This window comes from Lathyrus oleraceus, chromosome 2, assembly GCF_024323335.1.
Source record: "Lathyrus oleraceus cultivar Zhongwan6 chromosome 2, CAAS_Psat_ZW6_1.0, whole genome shotgun sequence".
Classification (NCBI taxonomy): Eukaryota; Viridiplantae; Streptophyta; class Magnoliopsida; order Fabales; family Fabaceae; genus Lathyrus; species Lathyrus oleraceus.
In genome coordinates, this window is record NC_066580.1 from 222731657 (window position 1) to 222756350 (window position 24694).

Sequence of the window (24694 nt, forward strand, 5' to 3'; positions counted from 1 at the left end):
CCCTAAGATCCCTCATGCAATTCCATCATAAGCATAAGCATTGGGACCATACTTTGGCATCCTCCTTACCCCTCTTTCATTGGGTTTGTTTTGGGGAGAGATCACCAAGCACTTTGTGATTATATCATGCTTATATTTTATCATTTTTTTACTAACCAAAATATCAAAAATATGTCTTTGTATTTGCCTAATTCTTTTGTAGGAAGGGCATGATCTTATTGATTCATCAAGTCCACATCTAGGGTTTGAGACTCTCATGAACAAAGAGCACAACCAAGAATTGATTCAAGAATGGTTATGAATATCATATATGAGTCCCAATGATCTCTACATGTTATATTTGTCATACCCCAAAAATTACCCATCATTTTTCCTAAAAAAAAAAAAAAAAAAAAAAAAAAAACGAAAAAAAAAACGAAAAAAAAAAAAAAAAAAAGAAAAAAAGAAAAAAGAAAAAAAAATTTAATTAATTAATTAATTAATTAAATAATTAAAATAAATAAATAAATAAAATATAACAAATTATTTTGGACTTGGGTCTCCCTCATTCCAAGCCCATTACCCACAAAATTAGTCTATAAATACTGAAGTTTCAGTAGAGGAAAAGGACGGGGAGTTAGACTTGGAGTTTACACTGGGAGATTCACTGGAGAAAGAAGGAAGAGAAGCAAAATACTCTGAGGTTTCCTTGGAACAAAACCTTGAGGAAAAAGAAAGAGAGAGAACAGAGAAGGACGGATAGAAACTTTGGCATAGGAACCCTGCCAACCCGGAGAATTCAGAGTAAAGAAATCCGGAAAGCAGCCCATCCGCACCGAAGCCACCGCCGCCCAATTCCCGCCGCCTAACTCATTCCGATACCACAAGTGATCAACCCCTTTAACCTTGAATTGGCAAACAGGTTTGCGTATCTCTATTGTTTATACTTTCAATTGGCCATATTTGCATATATAATGCATCATGATTAAATGTTGATATATAATTTGCTTTCGTATGTGAATTTAAATATGCCTGAATACCCTGAATGTTTGACCATGCTGTTCCTGTGATTAAATGCCATAAAAATTCAAGGTTCCTAACATGGGGCTGTTTTCAAATTCAAAATCCGTGGCCGCTCGCTAGCACATCGCTAGGCGAGCCTGGGGCGAATATTCGCCTGACCTTCGCTAGGCGAAGCAGAGGCGAACGAGACAGTAGCTGACTTTTCTATTCTGTTTTTTTTTATGTTTTATCATAGCCATGCATTATTCATCCTATCCTATTTATTGTTGTGATATTTCTCCGGTGTAATCTTCGATTGCACCCTGATTTGGTGTTCTGACATGTCTCTTTTTTTGAGTTTCGTAAAGGTTCACATATCCCAGGAAAAGGTTATTGGCTAGGTATTCCACTTTATTTGTGGGATACCCTTGTGGAGTTTCACCCTAAATTAATTTTTAATGTATTAATTTCTAATGTATTAATTTTTAATATATTATTTTTAATAATTTTAATGTGGAGTTTCATCCTAATTATATAATTAATTGTAAAACTTTGCCTTTGAATAAGTGATCTTGGACCTCTCTTTGTTGCCTTACGATTACGATATTACGGTCATGTCCCGCGAATGTGGGGATACCCTTAGCAAAGACCCTTCGGTTAAATCATCATAAAATAAATTATAGTCCCTCGGATGTTGCCTTCGAATATACAACTTTGTCCCTCGATGACCCTCCGATGTTGCCTACGGTTAAATGATGATAGTCCCTTCGAATGCTAAGGTATCCTCATAACTGTTGCCTTCAATGACCAATCGATGACCCTACGATGACCCTTTTACATCCAAAGGATAAAACTACTTATTTCTCAATAATAAGGACAGTTTTACCCTCATAAGGATAGGAAATGCCCGTAAAGACCTTGGGTCGGTATAACTCTTAATTGCTGGCTCACAACTTAAAACATTTTTTTTGCACCTCACACCTTTCAAAATGCCTTTAGAAAATCACCACTTGGTATACATTCATACTAGAATCATTACCGAGTAATATTTTTCTAAACAATTTTCAAAACTAAAACGGGATAACCACTTTGTATACATTCATACAAGAATCATTACAAAGTTAAATTCTCTTTTCAAAACAATTTTCCAAACAATTCACAAACACTTTTTTAGACAAAAATAATATAAGTGATCGAGCAATTAAGAGCCCATGGATAACCATGGATACAAAGGGTGCTAACACCTTCCCTTTGTATAATGTACCTCCCGAACCCAAAATCTAAATTAAGGTCTTTCCTGTTCTTTTCCACCTTTCCTTATTGGATAAAAGAAAAGTCGGTGGCGACTCTTGCTAACCGCGACATTGCGATTAAAACCACAAAAAAGTCCAGTTCACCGTATGACAGAACTGGCGACTCTGCTGGGGACGATTTAAAAAGAGAGGTTACCTTAAAAACAAGATCACTTATTCAATTTGTCTGATTTATTTTTAAGGGATTGCTTGGGTATGTTATGCTTGAGGGAAAGATCCTACACCCGGATCTAGTGTACCTTAGGTAAGTAGCAAGAGATCATCGCGACTGTCCGGCGTATACTGGAATGGTCAAAATGATGGCTACGGTTAATGTGGCACTTTGGATGTCCTGATGTTCCTCATGTTAGTTGAGGAAATATTTGGCATTCGCGTGGTGCCATAAAAGCATTAACCAGACCTTTAGAACCCTAATTGACTCATCCTGGCCATTAGAAAGTAGTGAGATAACTGGCTTCGGTTCCGACTGGAGTTGGTTGAGACTCGATACTACACTCTTTGAGATTGGACTTTAGGGAAGCTTCGGTCAACCACTTGGTGTTGCACTGAAGTGGACTTAAGGAAAGGTCAATGATTTGAGATCCTTCTAGAACCCGGTTACTATTCTAAGACAGGTTGAACCCACCAAACTTCAGTGGGGAGGGTACTTACCTATGGAACTCATGCAAGCCTTAAAACCTAGGAATGATTGTTGTATGACTTGCTTATGCTTGTTATTTGTTTAATATCATAATATCATAACATCATAACATCATAACATCATAACATCATAACATTATGACATTGCACTAATCACTTCGAGGACTTAGGGATTTAACTTGGCTCTATTTTGTAAGGCTATGGCTCCCAGGAAGACTATCCGGATAAATTTTGTAGTCATCTCTCCTCAACTCAAGGATTTAGTGTCAGAACTTCCTGATCAGGCTCAGTTCGTCAAAAAGCATGGTTCTCTCCTCGATTTGGTTACCACTGGTTTCAAAGAAGATATGATGAGAGTCCTATTCCAGTTCTTCGATCCTAAACATCATTGCTTCACATTCCCAGATTATCAGTTGGTGCCCACATTAGAAGAATTTTCCCAGCTGCTTGGGATACCTATTCTTGATCAAATACCTTTCAGTGGTTTAGAAAAGATTCCGAGGTCCGAAAAAGTTGCCGCAGCTTTACACATGACAAAGTCAGATATTGAAGCTAATTGGGTAACAAGAAGTGGAGTTAAGGGTTTACTTGCCAAATTTCTGATGAATAAGGCCCGAGAATTCTTAAAAGTCATGAATGTCCATGCTTTCGAGGAGATTCTAGCATTACTAATCTATGGTTTGGTGTTATTCCCTAATCCAGATCAATTCATAGATATGAATGCTATTCAGATATTTCTCGCTCGTAACCCTGTGCCTACCTTGCTCGGCGACATTCTGCATTCCCTTCACACTCGTACTATGAAGAGGCAAGGGACTCTCATGTGCTGCATACCTTTATTATCCAGGTGGTTTATTTCGCACCTTCCTCAGTCAGTCTTGAAGAATGAGCAAAGTTTGAGATGGTCTCAAAGGATAATGTCGCTCTCCCACTCAGACATCCGTTGGTGTCCTCATTTCAAAGAAAACAATATCATCATTGACCGTTGTGGAGAATTCCCTAATGTACCACTCATGGGGATAAGAGGAGGTATTACTTATAATCCTGCTTTAGCCCTACGTCAGTTTGGTTGTGCTCGAAGAGATGGTCCACATGAAATAATTATACAAGGCACGGTGTTTGACTATGATAACGATTCCCAAGGTCTCCGTCAAAGATTTGTGCGAGCTTGGGGCATGGTGAAAAGAAGTACTTTAGGACAGAAAAACTCTATTCATATGGAACCTTATCTCAGATGGGTCCGCACAAGAGCTCGTGAACTTGTCATGCCATATCTGGCAGTCGGACCACTGATTGTTGAACCAGAAGCTGAAGGAGGTACTCCTCAGATCGTTCCTTATCCAGATATGCCTACCGATGTTGAAGAGTTAAAGAAGTCCTGGATCCAGTTGAGAGAGGAAAGGGATACTTTTGAAGCCCAGTTCTGTGCTACAAGGAAGAAGGTGTTAGAGCTCACCGGCCAGCTTAATGAGGAACGAAGACTCAATAAATATCTTCGCCCAAAAAGAAGCCGTCCCTGGGAGACCTGAGCTTTTATTGTATTTTACTTCTTATTATAATGAATATTCATCAAATATTATTAATAAAAGTGGCTTTTTTTTTGGTAGTTTATGCAAAATTAAATTCCAAAAGTCCTTGAAAACATTTCATACATTGCATAGCATAACATGACATTGCATAACAGGTACTCTAAAAGGATCAGTATTCTCACGGTTTTCCTTCAAACAGAAAAATGGACCTCGAACAAACTGTCAAAGATCTCCAGGCTCAGAATGCTCAACTCCAGGAGATGATCTTGAACTTATCCAAGGGGCAGGAGGAACTGAAGACTCTCTTGCTCAAGAAGAAAAAGGAAAAGAAATCTGTGAGGCACATTAACCCGGGAAGAAGGCAGTTTACGAAGATCAATATGACTTTAGCACAAGCACTGCAGGGTATGCTAAAAGTAAATTTAATTACCCTCAGAGATCCTCCTGCAAAACCCAACACTACTTCTCCTCGTTATAATCCCAACGCCAGGTGTGCCTATCACTCCGATAGCCCCGGGCATGATACGAATGATTGCTGGTCGCTGAAGAACAAGATTCAGGATATGATCGACGCTGGGGAATTTGAATTTGATCCTCTGGATATTCCTAATGTCATCATTGCTCCTATGCCCGATCATGACAAGACTGTTAATGCTGTAGAAGATGTGAATAGCGATTGCAACTTGGATAATTGGAAGGCTGAAGACACTATTCCAACTTCCTTTAGTCAGGAGTAATTGTTTGTTGTTTATTCAATGTATCAAATTTGGTTAAATGTTTTGTCATTCTCATAAGCATATTCATATTCGATAAATCAATGGACTTTTTGCATTCAAATATTGCGCTCTTTATCTTTCCTGTCATTTTTCAAATAAGCTATGCTTTCTTGCACACACTCACGTAACAAATTGCGTATCCACATCCACTCTGGATCCTGTTGATAATAGTTCTGCTACTGTTCATTATGACTTCGAAAATCCAATCTACCAAGCCGAAGATGGAAGTGAGGAAGATTGTGAAGTACCTGAAGAACTTGCCAGACTGTTACTGAAAGAAGAAAGGACTGTACAGCCGCATGAGGAGTCAATTGAAACTGTCGATCTGAGTACTAAAAGTAGACAAGAAAGAAGTCAGAAGCCTCTTGGGGCACTTGAATTACATTGCCCGGTTTATATCCTACTTGACTGCTACTTGCAAACCTATCTTCAAATTACTGAGGACAGTCAAGAGATGATGAATGTCAGGAAACTTTTGATAAAATCAAGAAGTGTCTCCAAGAACCTCCAATTCTGACACCACCAGTGGAAGGAAGACCTCTAATCATGTATTTGACCGTGTTAGAAAATCCAATGAGGTGTGTTGGGGCAACATGACGAGTCTGGTCGAAAAGAGCATGCCATATACCGCCTTAGCAAAAGGTACCGACTGTGAAACAAGATACTCATAGCTCGAGAAAGCTTGCTGCGCTTTGGCTTGGGCTGCTCGCCGACTAAGACAGTACATGTTGAATCATACCACTTTATTGATTTCTAAGATGGGTTCTATCAAATATCTATTCGAGAAACTTGTTGTCTCCTGAAAGAGTTATCACTGATAATAGTGCTAATTTGAACAACAAGATGGTTACTGAACTCTGCACGCGGTTCAAAATAAAACACTCTAATTCTTCTCCGTACCGGCCAAGGATGAACGGCGCCGTGGAGGCTGCTAACAATGTCCAGAAGCTTATACAAAAGATGACAGTAATGTACAAAGACTGGCATGAGATGTTACCATTTGCTTTTCATGACTATCGCACTTCAGTACGCACTTCGACAGGGGCAGCTCCGTTCTCTTTAGTCTATGGAATGGAAGCCATCTCACCAGTGGAAGTTCATGTTCCCTCGCTAAGAATCATGAAAGAGGCGGGCTTAGATGAAGAGGAACGGATTCAGACTCGACTCGATCAGATAAATTTGATGGATGAGAAGAGACTTGCGGCTTTATGTCACGGGCAGATATATCAGAAGCGCATGACCAGGGCATTCAACAAAAAGGTCAAGAGACAAGTGTATCAAATTGGCGACTTGGTAATCAAGTGTATCGTGCTACCGCAAACTGATCCCAGAGGCAAATGGACTCCCACGTACAAAGGGCCATTTGTAGTTAAGAAGGTATTCTCTGGTGGAGCCATGATACTTGCTACAGTGGATGGCGAAGATTTCCCGCATCCCGTGAACGCGGACATAGTTAAAAAATACTACGCATGAAAAAGACCCGCTAGATCGACGTATCTAGGCAAAAGTAAGGGCATCCCGGCGAACCAAAAGGGTTCGGGCAAAAATTAGGGATATATATAAAAAATGTACACCCGGCAAGTCGAAAACCTGAAAAGGTGGCTTGGGCAAAAAAGGGTATCCTGGGGGACTGAAAACCTGAAAAGGCGGTCCAGGCAAAAATTAGGGATTAAAGCGTATGACTATGTCCCGTTCTCAGTCAACTTTCATCCAAGTTCAAGGGACTGACCAAGCCAATCACTTCTATCCGACAGCAGGGGATGAGATGCTTGAAGACATAATGGCAGTAGTAGACTTAAAATCAATAGGACTTTTTCTGCATAGCTTTCTCTTTGTTTTTGACAATTTCCTCTTACTAGGATTTCGGTCTCCTTGTACACAATTTGCCTGTTTATAGGCCTTCTTTCAAAAATCAATACAACCCTCTTTCAAAAAAAGATGCTTTTGTTTTTTACTTTTCTGTTTTGGTTGCGTAAATGTCCATTGATTTAATTTGAATTAATATGTGCATTTGAATATGATCAATGTTTATCAAAAATACGTACATAGAATAGCAATAGCAATTACTACAAGACTTCGGGATCGAGGATAAGGTCTAATCATGCTTCCAATGAATCCACTACCAATTCTCTTCCCCCAGCAAGCCTGTTTTTTCCCAGAAGAAGTTGGCAGTATTCCCCGGCACAGCCAGCTATTCCCCAACAGAGGTCGGCATCATCAGACAGATTGATCATCTCATCCATCCCCAGCCAGGCTCTGTTGAATATCTCTACCATCAGACAGAAATCAGAACCCCCAGCCGAGAGAGGGTCCTCAATACGAATATCTCCAATCAGTAGATGGGGATTTATTTTCCCCAGTAGAGTCCCCAAGCAGAACTTCTCATACGCATAACTCATTCATTACATCATTTCACAGCATACGCATGCATACAACATTCGCATTTATTTTCGAAAGCATAAAACATCTCATGCATCATGACATAGCATAAAGCTAACTTTTCTTTGCAGGTTAATTATCCTCCTGATATAGTCAAAGTAAAAGGCTCATTCAGGCAGACGCCTTTATCAATCACAGACAAGATTCAGATACATATTCCAGATGCAATTCATGGGAACATTCATTCTGACAACACTTCGATATCCTCCTAGCGATGGCATCTTTAAGCCCATCCCAGACATTTATTGCAAGTACAACGTATACAGATACAGCCTAACATACGGTTCATTCTGATTCAGCTCAACATATGACTCCTTCAACTCAGATACGATCTAGCATACGATACATTCTGACCTTCGACAACTCAGAGACGATCTAATGTATGATCCATTCTGACCTTCAACAACTCAGATACGATCTAGCGTACGATCCATTCTGACCTTCTTCAACTCAGATACGATCTAACGGACGATCCATTCTGACCCTCAACAACTCAGATACGATCTAGCGTACGGTCCATTCTGACCTTCTTCAACTCAAGTACAGTCTAATGCACGACCAAGTTAGACCTTCATCTGACCAGATGCTACCTTCGGACAGGTACATTTCTGGATGGTAGTCCAGTATACGGCTACTCCCTTTCCCAGATGCTACCTTCGGACAGGTACATTTCTGGATGGTAGTCCAGTATACGGCTACTCCCTTTCCCAGATACTACCTTCGGACAGGTACATTTCTGGATGGTAGTCTAGTATACGGCTACTCCCTTTCTCAGATGCTACCTTCGGACAGGTACATTTCTGAATGGTAGTCTAGTATACGGCTACAATGACCAATCGATGACCCTACGATGACCCTTTTACATCCAAAGGATAAAACTACTTATTTCTCAATAATAAGGACAGTTTTACCCTCATAAGGATAGGAAATGCCCGTAAAGACCTTGGGTCGGTATAACTCTTAATTGCTGGCTCACAACTTAAAACATTTTTTTTGCACCTCACACCTTTCAAAATGCCTTTAGAAAATCACCACTTGGTATACATTCATACTAGAATCATTACCGAGTAATATTTTTCTAAACAATTTTCAAAACTAAAACGGGATAACCACTTTGTATACATTCATACAAGAATCATTACAAAGTTAAATTCTCTTTTCAAAACAATTTTCCAAACAATTCACAAACACTTTTTTAGACAAAAATAATATAAGTGATCGAGCAATTAAGAGCCCATGGATAACCATGGATACAAAGGGTGCTAACACCTTCCCTTTGTATAATGTACCTCCCGAACCCAAAATCTAAATTAAGGTCTTTCCTGTTCTTTTCCACCTTTCCTTATTGGATAAAAGAAAAGTCGGTGGCGACTCTTGCTAACCGCGACATTGCGATTAAAACCACAAAAAAGTCCAGTTCACCGTATGACAATATTGATCAAGTTTTCTTCAAGAGTTTGAGGGTGATTTGCCTTGGAAACCCTAGTTTGACTGGGTATCTTGAGTAACTTCTCCAATAAGCTATCTCACCAATTGATAAAATTTCTCAAGGGACACTTCAAAATTCATCATATTATGCATATATGATCTACCATGAGCAAGAAAGTCAAAAGAATTGGAAATTAGCAAGTTGGTTGATGGTGGTTGGCCAGATGAATACATTTGATCAAAACTGGGTCTCCCTAGACCCTATCTCCTACAATTTTCACCATATAAAAATTATTCCAAGAGAAAACTTACTCTATAAATGACATTAAAAACAACTTTCATATTGATACCTAGAGCTAGTTTTGCTTGGAAAATCATTTTCTATTTTGAAACATTATAGGTCATTTTGTCTAAACCCTAATTTGAAAGTCAACTTCCCAAGGCCATAACTTGCTAAATTTTTATGAGATGAAATATTTCCAAGTTTCACAATCAAATTCAATGTGTCTACTTAAACTTTTATGGTTGGAGTGGGAGCTAATTCAACTTTTTTGAGCATGTGATATGAGGCTACATTATAGGTCACTTTTGACCTATTGATCAAGTGATTTTTCCAAACTTCAAAAATGCATAACTCTATCATTTCAAATCCAAATGACATGAAATTGGTGACCGTTTTGAAGTTATTTAAGAGAGCTACAACTTTGAGGAAGACACTTTTCTCATTTTGAGCTCCCATAAAAAGTTAAGCAAGGTGGAATATTGAGACATATGGCTTGATACTTATAAAAATTTTGATATGTCAAAAATTTCCAAACTTCCACCTCAAATTTCTCCAAGTTCCAAGCTCTAAATGAAAACGTGTTAAACATCAAACTTGTTCCTCTTGATCTCACCTTTCCAAAGAGCCTAAATTCATTCATTTTGGACTTGAAATGCATAGGCTGTGCATGGCTTAAACAGGCTGATATCTTTTGGCATGGATCAATCTTTAAGCATCAATGCACATGTGCCTTGCAATCCAAGCTTACTTCAACACATCTGATCTTCAATTATGGACTTCAAACCATCATTTCATGGGGCTATGCGCGCCCATGCAGCATTGCATCATCATTTGCCAATTTTGGAAAGTGAAAGTGAGTGTGCAAATATCACATGATTTAGCTATAAATAGAGCTTCAGTTGCTCAGAATTCATAACACCATTGCGCCAGCTTTGATCCTCCATTGAAAGCCCTTCACTCTTAAAGGATAAACCTCAAAAATTCAACTGAATTTGAGCTTGAATCTCCATTGTTTTGGAATTCAATTTTCCAGGAATCCATTGCTTCTAAACCTTTCCATTCTCTTCCTGCAAGCAATTGAAGTGAGTCCAAGCACAAGCCAGATCAAGATCCATCGTGTTTAGACCTCCATTGAAGGTAATTTATAGAAATTTTAAACTCTTCGATTCTCTCAAATTCTTGCTCAATTCTATTGATTATTTGGTTGTCTGAAGTCCTACCAATGTAGGCAAGAAGATTGAGTTGCTTTAAGGTTAAATCGAAGCAACTTAGTTCATGTACCTCAATTTTCAATTCCACATATCTCACAATATACTTGGAATTGGAATGAATGGAGGTCAGATTCGAGCTCAGTGCCATTTTTTCTTCAAGGTCATGTCCTTATTTTTCTTTTTGGTGATGGTTCATCCTGACCAGTCCGGTGAGGTCCACCGGAGAAGATGACCGGAGCTCTGGCTCCGGCGATTACTTGGCAAGGCTGTGAACCATAAGATCCATGTATTACGTTTTAATCTTGATCGTCCCTTTTAATTACCATTGGTACAACGCAATTGACTAAGGTACATGTGGAACGCGCGCTTTGGATCATCAGATCTGCCACCTCAATTAATAAGGGAGATCTGATGGTCGACGTAATTTAAAATTTCTGAATTTTTGTTTTAATTGCATTTTTTTTAAATAATTCATATTAAATTCAATATTGATCCAAAAAATATGGGACTTTCACCAAAAAATTTCAAATATTTTTCTCTTTCATATTCTGAATTAAAACTATTTTTTGGATCATTATTAATATTTTCATGAGTTAATTGATTTTGCATTTGTTTTTAATTATTTAAAAATATTTTTAAATGTCCAAAAATTATGAAATTTTTTCTCCAAGGTCCTTTGACCTTGTTTGACCTATGATAAATCTCATGGCCATTTCTTTGGTGTTTTGATGAGATTTTAGGAATTGGACAAAACATATTTGATTTTAATACATTATTTTATTATTTTTAATTGAATAAATTCCAATTAAATTTTGTTGACAATTTGTATTGACTTGTTTGAGTTTACTATTTGTTGGTACGATTGTCCTCATATTCCGGACCCAACAAATTTAAGTTGGCATATTTAATACGGTAAATTTAAGGCATGTAATGTTCATGTTCAGATTTAAGGTGAAAGACATAGAATATAACATGCACGTATATTGGCTTATAGTAAAATTGAAAGGAATAGGAACCTAGATATAATAAACTTCAATATAATAATAACCTACTCCAAATAGAGACTTTAATTCTGCTATAGGTTGCTGGAACTAAATGTTGATAAAATTTTTGGAAAGATAAAAAATAAAGTAGCAGCAACAATTGCAAAAAGTAGCAGCAACAATACTTGCAAAATATAAATTTCCAAGCGCATAAGATCTAAAGTTGCAATTTACTTCAATGTGAGAAGATAATCGCTTTTACAAATTTGAATTCTATGGCTATTACAATAAGCTTGGATTCTTTTTCTAAGTCCTAACAGTCTTATATATAAGCTAAAATCATGCTGGAGGTTAATAAAATAATGCCAACGTAGTGGAGAAAAAATAAGAGGTGGAGGAAACTACTTTCTGAAAGTGGCAAAAATTCTATGATGCAGAAACATGTCGGTCGTCATAACCATGAAGGGTCATCCTTCATGAGTCTGGGGATGATAATGACCATCATCTGGATAAAGTTCCACTTGTCAACTTGCTCATGCTTATTTTCTTCATTTTAGTTTATTTTCTGGTGACGGTTAGACCTCCTAGGTGGGTCACGACTGTCATGTTGTTAGGGACCCGTCATGATAGTAGAGAACTTGGTTTTTCTTTCTGTTTTCTCCATTTTTTATCGTTTCGTCGTACAGAGGCTTCAAACCCATCTGAAACATAAACACACTACCGGAATAATACTATAAAAAGGACATAAAAACGACACTAAAGTACATACAAATCGAGTCAAAAATACGATATGTTTATGAGTCATCACAACTCCCGACTTCTTTTTCCAAGAGGTTGACTCAGAGCTTCCATGTGTTCTTCTATAGGCTCTAAACTTCTTCTCTATTTGCTTCTAGAGTTGGTTGACCCTTCTGGATAGTATACACATATAGTCATCTTCATCAGAACCATCTTCAGACTCTTTTTCTTTAGCTTGAAGAGATTTAGTCCTTTCAAGCCTGCCTATAGATTTCAAAACCACAAATTTACCTTTCCTACAAGGATTATCCTTTTTTAGCTTGATCTAATGACTCCTTAGAGAGCTTACAAGCTCTTCCCAAGTTGTGATCTTTTAACACCTTGAGTGTTGTCACCATATGCCTTCATTTCTACGGCAAGCTTTTGATGATTTTCTTTGCAAGATCGACAGTGGTGTAGCCTGTAACAACCCAATTTTAGTAATTATTTCTTATATTATTATTATTATATTTTATTTTATTTATTTGGAGTGTTAATTAATTAATTGGTTATTAGGTAGTATAATAATTGATTATATTAATTAATTGGTGTGTATACTGTGTTGGTTTAATTGAATTGAATTAAATAGAGATATTATAATACTAAGTATTATTGGGCCTAATAATTAAATTAGAAGTATCATTCTTTAAGCCCAAATATAATACTATAATAGTAAGAGGTGAGGAGAGTGAGAAATAGGATTCATTTGATCATTTGACGGCAACAGAGAAAGAAAAGAGAAAAAGTAAGGAGAAGAGGGGAAGAACAAGAGGGAAGCTAAGGTTCCAGAAAATTGAAGAGATAAGGGGAAGAATCCTTATTATTATGGGTTAGTATGATTGGGTCAATGGGTAGAAGTATGTTTAGGTTAAAATCCCTAATGTTGTATGGTTGTTTGGAATTGTTAGGTTTTGATGAGTATTCTAGATTTGTGGTGATTTAATTGTGTTAAAACTGCAAATTAACTTTATATACTTAGAGTATTGAATGAGTTATAATTTTCTGAGCATTTGGCTTTTTACGGAATCGAAATCGGAGGTCTGAAAGGCCTCCAACGATGAAAAATGCAGAAAATTCTGCATTTTGTTTTGCGTTAACTGGTTAACCAAAAGCGTTAACCGGTTACTTGTTAAAAATCTGCCCAGAAAGTCCATTCTATTTTGCGTTAACCGGTTACCCAAACACGTTAACCGGTTAACACTATTGAAAATCTGCCAGGAAGTGCATTCTGTTTCGCGTTAACCGGTTACCTAAAAGCGTTAACCGGTTAACACTGTTGAAAAATGACAAATTGAGATTTTAAAGGTTGTATTCATTTTGAAATGAAATCTAAGTGTGTGTATTTTATAATTAGCCTATATTGTGAATGATATATTGTTATGAATGTGTATATGTACCATTGGTGGATACTTCATAGAGTTGAATTATGGTGATATGTGGAATGTTAAGATGGTAGAGATGATCTTAATTGCATATGTGTTGGTATTTGTACATTCATTCATGCCATGGTCGGCTTCATGGTGGAAGCGGTGAAACTGTGGGTTCACATGGTAATAGACATTGATCCTTGAATGGAAATAGGCGTAGCAGACGTTGATCCTTAATTGGAAATAGACGTAGTGGCTTTGATCTTGTCCGGATCGGAAGCGTGGCTTGGATTCTAGATATTGAATCGGAAAGCGGTGCAACATTGGGTTCACATTACGGTACCACATGCATAGAGTCACATGTCTTGCATTGAGTCACATTAGAGTTATGTGATAATTGAATGTATACATTAAGGTGATTGTGATGTGTGTATGAGATATGGTAATTGAATTTGGTGATGTTTGGATACATAACTCGGCAAAATATGTGATTATGTGATAATTGTAGTTATGTGTATATTTGGGAATATAGTATTGGATTTTAATATTGTACTCCTTGAGTTTAGATGGATGTCTAAAACATGTGAAATAGATGTTGGTTAATAGTATTGACATGGTTATACAAGGTTTGATGAATTCCGTTAATTATTGATTTAATCATTGTGCCTTATTATACTTCTTCGTAATGATTTAAATTCTCACCCTTCTGTTTGAATGTTGCCTTCACATGGGCATCGTGCAGATACTCCAGAGTAGTATTGCTGAAGTAAGTGGACGGTAGCTCACTCGAGATTTAGCCGGAGAGTTTCCGTGTTTTAGCTTAGAGACTAGGTAATGAGTCAATGCTCTGGTCATGTAACACGGGGTAGATTAGTAGTATTGAACTTATATCTTATTTGGATATGTATCATGTTATTACTTGTGAACATGTTTATTTGAAATTGTTGTCTGAGAGACCATAGTGCCAAATATTCTAAATATGGTTTTATTTTATCTTGAGGAGATTACTGAGGGATGATCATGGTATGGGACATGGATCATTTTATGAAATGCATGAGTATTCATTATTTTCCGCTGCGAACGCATATACTTGATGACTCATGATATTTGAAGTGTGTTATTTTAAATGACCAGGTGTATTGTATATTGATGATGAAAGATGTTGGTTTTTGAAAGCTTTTAGTTTTTGAAAACGTCGATGTGACGCCCTTTTGTTTATATGCGTGCTTATTTACTCTGATTATACGTTAAGTATTTTGGGGTAGAAAAAGGGGTGTTACATTAGTGGTATCAGAGCATGGTCGACCAGTTGGTCAATAGTTGTTAGTGTTTTCCAATCCTGTTGTATTTGATTTGTGTATCTGACACGATTGATACAGGTTGTCTGGTTGTTCGGGCTGTTTAGGACGATGGTTTCAGGTAGGAATGATGATGTCATTGCTGAGGCGCTGAGGATGTTGGTTGACTCCATTGGTCAGATCCCTCAAGCGAATGCTGGTAACCGAAATGGAGATGATGATGAGTTTCGTGCTTTGGGGAGATTCCAGAGGAACAATCCTCCTGTCTTTGAGGGTGAGCATGAACCTGATAAAGCTCAAGCTTGGCTGAAGGCAATTGAGAAGATCTTCAGAGTCATGAACTGTACTGATGCTCAGAAAGTGCAGTTTGGTACTCATATGCTTGAGAAGGAAGCTGAAGATTGGTGGAATAACATTCTTCAGAGGTTTGAAGAAGATAACATTGAGGTTACTTGGGCTCTTTTCCGTGATGTCTTCTTGGAGAACTATTTTCCAGAAGATTGTCATGGGAAGAAAGAGGTGGAGTTCCTTGAATTGAAGCAAGGAAATGGTACTGTTGCTGAGTATGCTGCTAGATTTCAGGAGCTTATCAAGTATTGTCCTCATTACAATACTGCTAATGTTGAGAGATCTAAATGCTTGAAGTTCGTGAATGGCTTGAGACATGATATCAAGAAGGCCATTGGTTACCAACAGATTACTCGTTTTGCGGAGTTGGTTAACAAGAGTCGGATTTATGATGAGGATAGTAGGGAAAGTGCTTCTTTCTACAAGAGTTTGAAGGGGAAAAACCAGGATCATGGGAAACCGTATGATGACAAGAGGAGACAATTTGGTTTTGGCAAGAAGCCAAGTGGGGGAGGATCTTCTACTCCACTTAAGTGTTTCAAATGTGGCGTTGAAGGTCATCGTGTTGTTGATTGTAGTAAGGATTCTGTGACGTGTTTCAAGTGTGGCAAGAGTGGTCATAGAGCAAACCAGTGTGGAGTTGGTTCGAGTGTGACTTGTTACAATTGTGGTGAGAAAGGTCACATTAGTACCAAATGTGATAAGCCGAAGAAGGAGCAAGCGAAGGGAAAGGTGTTTGCATTGTCTGGTGCGGAGGCCACTACCGATGATAGGTTAATCCAAGGTATGTGCTTTATTAATGGTACACCTTTGATTGCCATTATTGATACCGGTGCAACACATTCTTTCATTTCTTTGGATTGTGCTAAGAGATTGAATCTTATATTATCTGATATGCGTAGAAGCATTGTTATTGATACACCTGCTATGGGTTCTGTTTCTACTTCCTATGTGTGTCTGAATTGTCCGTTGAGTATCTTTGGTAGGGATTTTGGAATTGATTTAGTCTGTCTTCCTTTAGAGCAACTTGATGTGATTTTGGGTATGAATTGGTTAGAATTTAATCGGGTGTATATCAACTGTTTCGAGAAGACGGTTATTTTTCCTGAGGTTGGTGCTAAGGAAGATTGGTTTGTGTCTGCTAAGCAAGTTGATGAATCAGTGCAAGGTGGTGCCGAGTTCTTTATGTTGTTGGCAACCTTAGATATTCGTGAGAAGAGGACGATTGAAGAATTACCAATAGTTTGTGAGTTTGCGGAGGTATTTCCGGAAGATATAAGTGATTTACCGCCGGAACGTGAGGTTGAGTTTTCGATTGATTTAGTTCCTGGAACTAGTCCTGTATCGATGGCTACCTATAGGATGTCTGCTTCTGAGTTGAAAGAGTTGAAGAGTCAACTTGAAGACTTGCTTGAGAAGAGGTTTATTCGTCCTAGTGTGTCGCCGTGGGGTGATCCTGTTCTGTTGGTCAAGAAGAAAGAAGGTTCTATGAGATTATGTGTTGATTATAGACAACTGAATAAAGTGACGATTAAGAACAAGTATCCACTTCCGAGGATTGACGATCTGATGGATCAGCTGGTTGGAGCTTGTGTGTTTAGCAAAATTAATTTGAGGTCTGGGTATCATCAGATTCGTGTAAAGGCTGAGGATATTCAAAAGACTGCTTTTCGGACAAGGTACGGTCACTACGAGTACTCTGTGATGCCTTTTAGTGTGACTAATGCACCTGGTGTATTTATGGAGTATATGAATAGAATTTTTCATGATTATCTGGATAAGTTTGTTGTTGTGTTCATCGATGATATATTGATTTATTCTAAGAGCGAAGAGGAGCATGCCGAGCATTTGAAGATTGTGTTATCGGTGTTGAAAGAGAGGAAGTTGTTTGCTAAACTCTCCAAATGTGAGTTTTGGTTGAGTGAAGTAAGTTTTCTTGGACATGTGATTTCGAGTGGTGGTATTTTTGTGGATCCTACGAAGATTGAAGCTATATCTCAATGGGAAGCTCCTAAGTCTGTTGCTGAGATTCGAAGTTTCCTTGGTTTGGCTGGTTATTATAGGAAGTTCATTGAAGGATTTTCTAAGTTGTCGTTACCATTGACGCAGTTGACTAGGAAAGGTCAAGCTTTCATTTGGACTTCGCAGTGTGAAACGAATTTTCAAGAGCTTAAGAGAAGATTGACTACGGCTCCTATTTTGATTTTACCGGATCCGTTAGAACCTTTCGTTGTGTATTGTGATGCTTCTTTGTTGGGTTTGGGAGGTGTTTTGATGCAAAGAGGGCAAGTGGTAGCTTATGCTTCAAGGCAAATTAAAGTTCATGAAAGGAATTATCCGACGCATGATTTAGAGTTGGTTGTCGTTGTGTTTGTGTTGAAGCTTTGGAGACATTATTTGTTTGGGTCGGGATTTGATGTGTTTAGTGATCACAAGAGTTTGAAGTACTTGTTCGATCAGAAAGAATTGAACATAAGGCAAAGAAGATGGTTGGAATTCTTGAAAGATTTGAATTATCATCCGGGAAAGGCGAATGTTGTAGCCGATGCATTGAGTAGGAAGTCATTGGACATGTCTATGTTGATGATTTGAGAGTTTGAGTTGTTGGAGCAATTTAGAGATTTGAGTTTGGTTTGGGAAGCAACGCCTTCGTGTGTTAAGCTTGGTATGTTGAAGCTTACGTGTGGCATTCTTGACGAGATTAGAGAAGGTCAGAAGTCAGATTTGAAATTGGTCGATGTTATGACATTGATTAATCAAGGCAAAGGTGGTGACTTTCAGATTGATGAGAATGGTATCATGAGGTGTCGTGATCGAGTTTGGGTTCCGGATGTTGCGGATTTGAGAAAGAGGATTCTTGAGGAAGGGCATAGAAGTGGTCTGAGTATTCATCCTGGTGCTACTAAAATGTATCAAGACTTGAGGAAGATGTTTTGGTGGCAAGGTATGAAGAAGGACGTAGCGGAATTTGTGTATTCATGCTTGACTTGTCAAAAGTAAAATATTGAACATCAAAAGTCGTCTGGTTTGATGCAACCGTTATCTATTCCCGAGTGGAAGTGGGATAGTATCTTTATGGATTTTGTTTCGGGCTTGCCGAGAATATTGAGTAATTATGAGGCGATTTGGTTCGTTGTGGACAGGTTGACGAAATGTGCTCATTTTATTCCGATGAGGATGGATTATTCGATGGAGAGACTTGCTAAGTTGTACATCGAGAGGATTGTGTGTTTGCATGGTATTCCGTCGAGCATTGTTTCGGATAGAGATCCGAGGTTCACTTCTAGATTATGGGAAGGTTTGCAAAGTGCTTTGGGTTCGAAGTTGCGTTTGAGTTCGACATATCATCCGCAAACTGATGGTCAAACAGAGAGGACTATCCAATCACTTGAAGATCTTTTGAGGTCTTGTGTTTTGGAACAAGGAGGAAATTGGGATAGTTTATTGCCTTTGATCGAGTTTACGTATAACAACAGTTTCCATTCGAGTATTGGAATGACACCTTTTGAGGCTCTTTATGGTAGAAGGTGTAGAACTCCTTTGTGTTGGTACGAATCGGGAGAGAGTGTTGTGGTTGGACCCGAGTTGATTCAAGAGACTACGGATAAGATTAAGATGATTCAAGAGAAGATGAAGGCTTCTCAGAGTCGTCAAAAGAGTTATCATGATAAGAGGAGGAAGGCTCTTGAGTTTGAGAAAGATGAGCATGTGTTTCTTCGAGTTACGCCAATAACGGGTGTTGGTAGAGCTTTGAAGTCGCGTAAGTTGACGCCGCGATTCATTGGTCCTTATCAAATTTCCGAGAGGGTAGGTGAAGTGGCATATCGGATTGCATTACCACCGTCACTTTCTAATCTTCATGATGTGTTCCATGTGTCTCAATTGAGGAGGTACATTGCGGATCCATCACATGTTGTTCCATTAGATGATGTTCAAGTGAGGGATAATTTGACGGTTGATACATCACCTATGCGAATTGAAGATCGAGAAGTGAAGAAGCTTCGTGGTAAGGAGATTGCTTTGGTGAAAGTGATATGGGGCGGAGTCGCCAATGGCAATATTACTTGGGAACTCGAGGATAAGATGGAGGAATCGTATCCGGAGTTGTTCGTTTGAGGTAAATTTTCGAGGCCGAAAATCTTTTAAGTGGGGGAGAGTTGTAACAACCCAATTTTAGTAATTATTTCTTATATTATTATTAGTATATTTTATTTTATTTATTTGGAGTGTTAATTAATTAATTGGTTATTAGGTAGTATAATAATTGATTATATTAATTAACTTGGTGTGTATACTGTGTTGGTTTAATTGAATTGAATTAAATAGAGATATTATAATACTAGGTATTATTGGGCCTAATAATTAAATTAGAAGTATCATTCTTTAAGCCCAAATATAATACTATAATAGTAAGAGGTGAGGAGAGTGAGAAATAGGATTCATTTGATCATTTGACGGCAACAGAGAAAGAAAAGAGAAAAAGTAAGGAGAAGAGGGGAAGAACAAGAGGGAAGCTAAGGTTCCAGAAAATTGAAGAGGTAAGGGGGAGAATCCTTATTATTATGGGTTAGTATGATTGGGTCAATGGGTAGAAGTATGTTTAGGTTAAAATCCTTAATGTTTTATGGTTGTTTGGAATTGTTAGGTTTTGATGAGTATTCTAGATTTGTGGTGATTTAATTGTGTTAAAACTGCAAATTAACTTTATATACTTAGAGTATTGTATGAGTTATAATTTTCTGAGCGTTTGGCTTTTTACGGAATCGAAATCGGAGGTCTGAAAGGCCTCCAACGATGAAAAATGCAGAAAGTTTTGCATTCTGTTTTGCGTTAACCGGTTAACCAAAAGCGTTAGCCGGTTACTTGTTAAAAATATGCCCAGAAAGTCCATTCTGTTTTGCGTTAACCGGTTACCCAAAAGCGTTAACCGGTTAACACTGTTGAAAATCTGCCAGGAAGTGCATTCTGTTTCGCGTTAACCGGTTACCTAAAAGCGTTAACCGGTTAACACTGTTGAAAAATGACAAATTGAGATTTTAAAGGTTGTATTCATTTTGAAATGAAATTTAAGTGTGCGTATTTGATAATTAGCTTATATTGTGAATGATATATTGTTATGAATGTGTATATGTACCATTGGTGGATAATTCATAGAGTTGAATTATGGTGATATGTGGAATGTTAAGATGGTAGAGATGATCTTAATTGCATGTGTTGGTATTTATACATTCATTCATGGCATGGTCGGCTTCATGGTAGAAGCGGTGAAACTGTGGGTTCACATGGTAATAGACGTTGATCCTTGAATGGAAATAGGCGTAGCAGACGTTGATCCTTAATTGGAAATAGACGTAGTGGCTTTGATCTTATCCGGATCAGAAGCGTGGCTTGGATTCTAGATATTGAATTGGAAAGCGGTGAAACATTGGGTTCACATTGCGGTACCACATGCATAGAGTCACATGTCTTGCATTGAGTCACATTAGAGTTATGTGATAATTGAATGTATGCATTAAGGTGATTGTGATGTGTGTATGAGATATGGTAATTGAATTTGGTGATGTTTGGATACATAACTTGGCAAAATATGTAATTATGTGATAATTGTAGTTATGTGTATATTTGGGAATATAGTATTAGATTTTAATATTGTACTCCTTGAGTTTAAATGGATGTCTGAAACATGTGAAATAGATGTTGGTTAATATTATTGACATGGTTATACAAGGTGTGATGAATTCCGTTAATTATTGATTTAATCATTGTGACTTATTATACTTCTTCATAATGATTTGAATTCTCACCCTTCTGTTTGAATGTTGCCTTCACATGGGCATCGTGCAGATACTCCAGAGTAGTATTGCTGAAGTAAGTGGACGGTAGCTCACTCGAGATTTAGCCGGAGAGTTTCCGTGTTTTAGCATAGAGACTAGGTAATGAGTCAATGCTCTGGTCATGTAACACGGGGTAGATTAGTAGTATTGAACTTATATCTTATTTGGATATGTATCATGTTATTACTTGTGAACATGTTTATTTGAAATTGTTGTCTGAGAGGCCATGTGTCGCATCCGCGAAAAAACAACCGGCGGGACTCAAATAAAAACACAACACAGAGCCGCCACTGCGCGTTATTCATCCCAAGATAGGGAAAGGAAACGCTCAGAGAAACCTGGAAAGGAAATGGTCTTGCGACCAAAGAGAAAGGGTAAGGGAGTCGGTTACGCAAGGGGAAGGTATTAGCACCCCTCACGTCCGTCGTACTCGACGGGATCCACGTTCTAAGAAAAGAAAAGGTTGCTAAAACATCACACACACACAGGGAACGCAGGTGGGGTTAACAGAAGGGAGCTCGATAGGACATCACATCCTATGCCTACATATCTCGTCTGGAACGAGAATCAGAGCCACTGTAGTTCGGCTTACGCACGCCAAACAAGACACAAAACACACAAACAGATGGCAAACGTGGAGCCCGACAGCCAATCACTGGACTTACGTCAGCATCCGAACCAAAACACACTCAAAAGGGCCAACGTGGAGCCCGACAGCCAATCCCTGGACTTACGTCAGCATCTGAACCAAACAGACACATTCAGATAACAAGCAAACACACACAAAAAGGAAAAAAAATGCCCGGAGAGGTCTCGCACGACCTCCTGCCTACATACCTCGTCTGGAACAAGGATCAGGGCGATGTAGTTCCCCCTCAAGGGAAAGAAAATCTAGCCAGAAACCAAGGGAAGTTACACTACCAGGGAGCTGGACTCGAGCCTAGTGTTGTCATGCATCATTACCCTATGTTCAGGTTTCTACCTACTTGCACAACTGCAAACTAATCCTATCCAGGAAGAAAGCAAGCAAGCATACAAGCAAACAGAGCAAACAAATATTCAAAAGCACACACTATAACCAGTCAAGTGAGGCTCAAACAATGGGTTTGACTGCCGAAGCAAGTCATCTGTACATGGGTAGTATTCGCTCTTAACCTTGCCATTGCGGGGCTAAGGTGAAGCAGATGAAAGGTGAGTGAAGATTAGACTTCACAGCTCTTATCCCTGACCAGGGAGAGCTTCAGACAAAGGAGCGTGGGTCCAGAATGGAGGGACCCTTCTACGCTCAAAGACTCTGACTCGATTGTGCAACAGCACAAGATCTTGGGTTTGTGCCCCAATGCATCAACACACAGCCGTGTGAGCAGAGGGACGACTCACAGAATAGTGGGGGATAGATTGCATATCCCTTTGATCCACCAATTGCCTCATAGAGGTCTTTCACCTGCTTGGCACAAATGTAAACAACCACAAACATAGGCTCTTAAGGAGGACTTCAGACAGTTGCCTGGCCAAGTAACAGGCCAGGTCTTCCAGACTACATGAAGAATAGAAGTCCTACCTCAAGTGGTTTAAAAACCAAGCAGCAGCAAGCAAGTTCTTAAAGAACTGTAAGCGACTAAATGTACCTGAAATCAATCAAGTATCATCAGTACTCAGACAAACCAACAGCAAACAGCAAATGTTAATCAGTCAGACTATACAGATTAAGCAACACAGGTTAATGCACATAAGTGCAAGCTATAAGCTCAAGCTCAAGCTTCACAACCTACAAAACAAAGTCAAATTAGTTCAAAACATCCAACAATCTCAATTTAATTGACTTGAAGCATTCTCCTTAAGCATCATGCATTTCATCCTGAAAAGTCAATCCAAATGTGAGAAACAAGACCACTAGGCCAAGCCTAGGGTCCAAAAGGGAGAAAAAATTCTAAACAGCAAACAATTCTCAACCAAAACCAAATTAATGCAAATAGAAAGCAAATGCAATTGATCCCATACTCATATCATTCACCATATTCATTTCATGACCAAAACAAGTCAAACTAGGTCAAATGGAACCTCAAATTGTCCAAACAGAATAACTTCAATCAAAAGCATACCAAAACAATTCCAAAAATCCTCAAATAATTCACACCTAAACAGGACCTATTCAAGGTATAGCATGTTAATTTTCAGCTCAATTGGACAAAAGAAAGTTGGTCAATGAAAATCAAGAAATCCAGACACAATTATTCAAGCATAACCATAGCACCAACACAAGCATTCACTTCAAAAATTCATAAAACAGTGACAACATATTAGAAATGAATGGGACCAAAAGCATGATGTCCTACAATGTGTCTACAATCAGCACACCAAATTTCATCTTCATCCAAAACCATATGAGAATTTCACAAACAATATACAAACATGTGTCACACAATGTTACCAAATGAGCATACAGTGAAGAAAATTATCAATCAAATGGAAAATGTCATAGAAAAATCCAGAAAAATTCACATGTTATCTCAACACATCAATGATCATCCATGTAAAATTTCAATCCAATCCAACAATCATAGGTCATGCAAATAATTTCATGAAGTTGACCTAGCTAGGTGTGACACACATTGTCACACCTAGATTCAAAAAAACATATCTCACTCCTCAGGTATCCAAAAATCACAAACTTTATATGTAAATCACCATCAACATGTCTAGAATGAGCTCAAAAAATTTCAATCATTTCTTTAAATGTATGAGCATTTCATGATGAATTTGGTGAAACATACAAAAAATGTACAAAAATATGACACAAGTCAAAGTTCAATAGGCCAGGTCAACATTTCACCATGCACAACTTATGAAACCATGCCTATAAAATTCTAGGGAAAAATTGGGATCCATCAAAAAAAATCCTCACTATTTTTGGACTAACCAATATTTTTTATGAACTTTCTAAGTTCAAATGAATTATGAAATAAATATTAAGTGTTTTATTTAAATTAAAATGAATTTAATTGAGTCCAGTGGCACGATGGTAATTCTCTTCAACCGGTCCAATTTCATTTTTTCGCTGGCTCCTTCTGATTGGTCCATAATGGCGCTAAACACGATTTGAAATTGGCATAGCAAAATTCCGGATCAAACTCAGCCTTGTTCATCATTTTCGTTCCAGAATTTTCCCAGCCACACAAGAACATCAAGAACATCAAACTTTCACGAAAATCATCATGCGTATAACCGTTAGAAAGGTCTGAGTGAGAGGATCACGAATATGCACATGATTTATCCTAATTATTCCTAAATCTCCTGGATCGAACGAATTAGGTTTTCACCTCAAAGCTTCTAATCGCAATATCTCTCTCTAGAATCATCCATTTCACAAACCACGCCTAGCATTGCATTCTACATTGAACACTCTTTCAAACGCATATAACAATTCATCAATTCATGAGATTCGAAAGTTTACCTTAATTGGAAGGCAGTGATGAATCCTTGAGCTA

At 38.2% G+C, this 24694-nt stretch overlaps 1 protein-coding gene across 1 annotated transcript; it reads left to right on the forward strand.

The window, feature by feature from the left end:
- Positions 1 to 15135: 15135 nt before the first annotated feature.
- Positions 15136 to 16818, forward strand: LOC127122667 (uncharacterized; the record flags this gene model as incomplete). Its single annotated transcript, XM_051052967.1, has 2 exons — positions 15136 to 15186; positions 15907 to 16818. Coding segments are annotated over exons 1-2 (963 nt in total), but the record flags the coding sequence as incomplete, so codon positions are not given.
- Positions 16819 to 24694: the final 7876 nt, after the last annotated feature.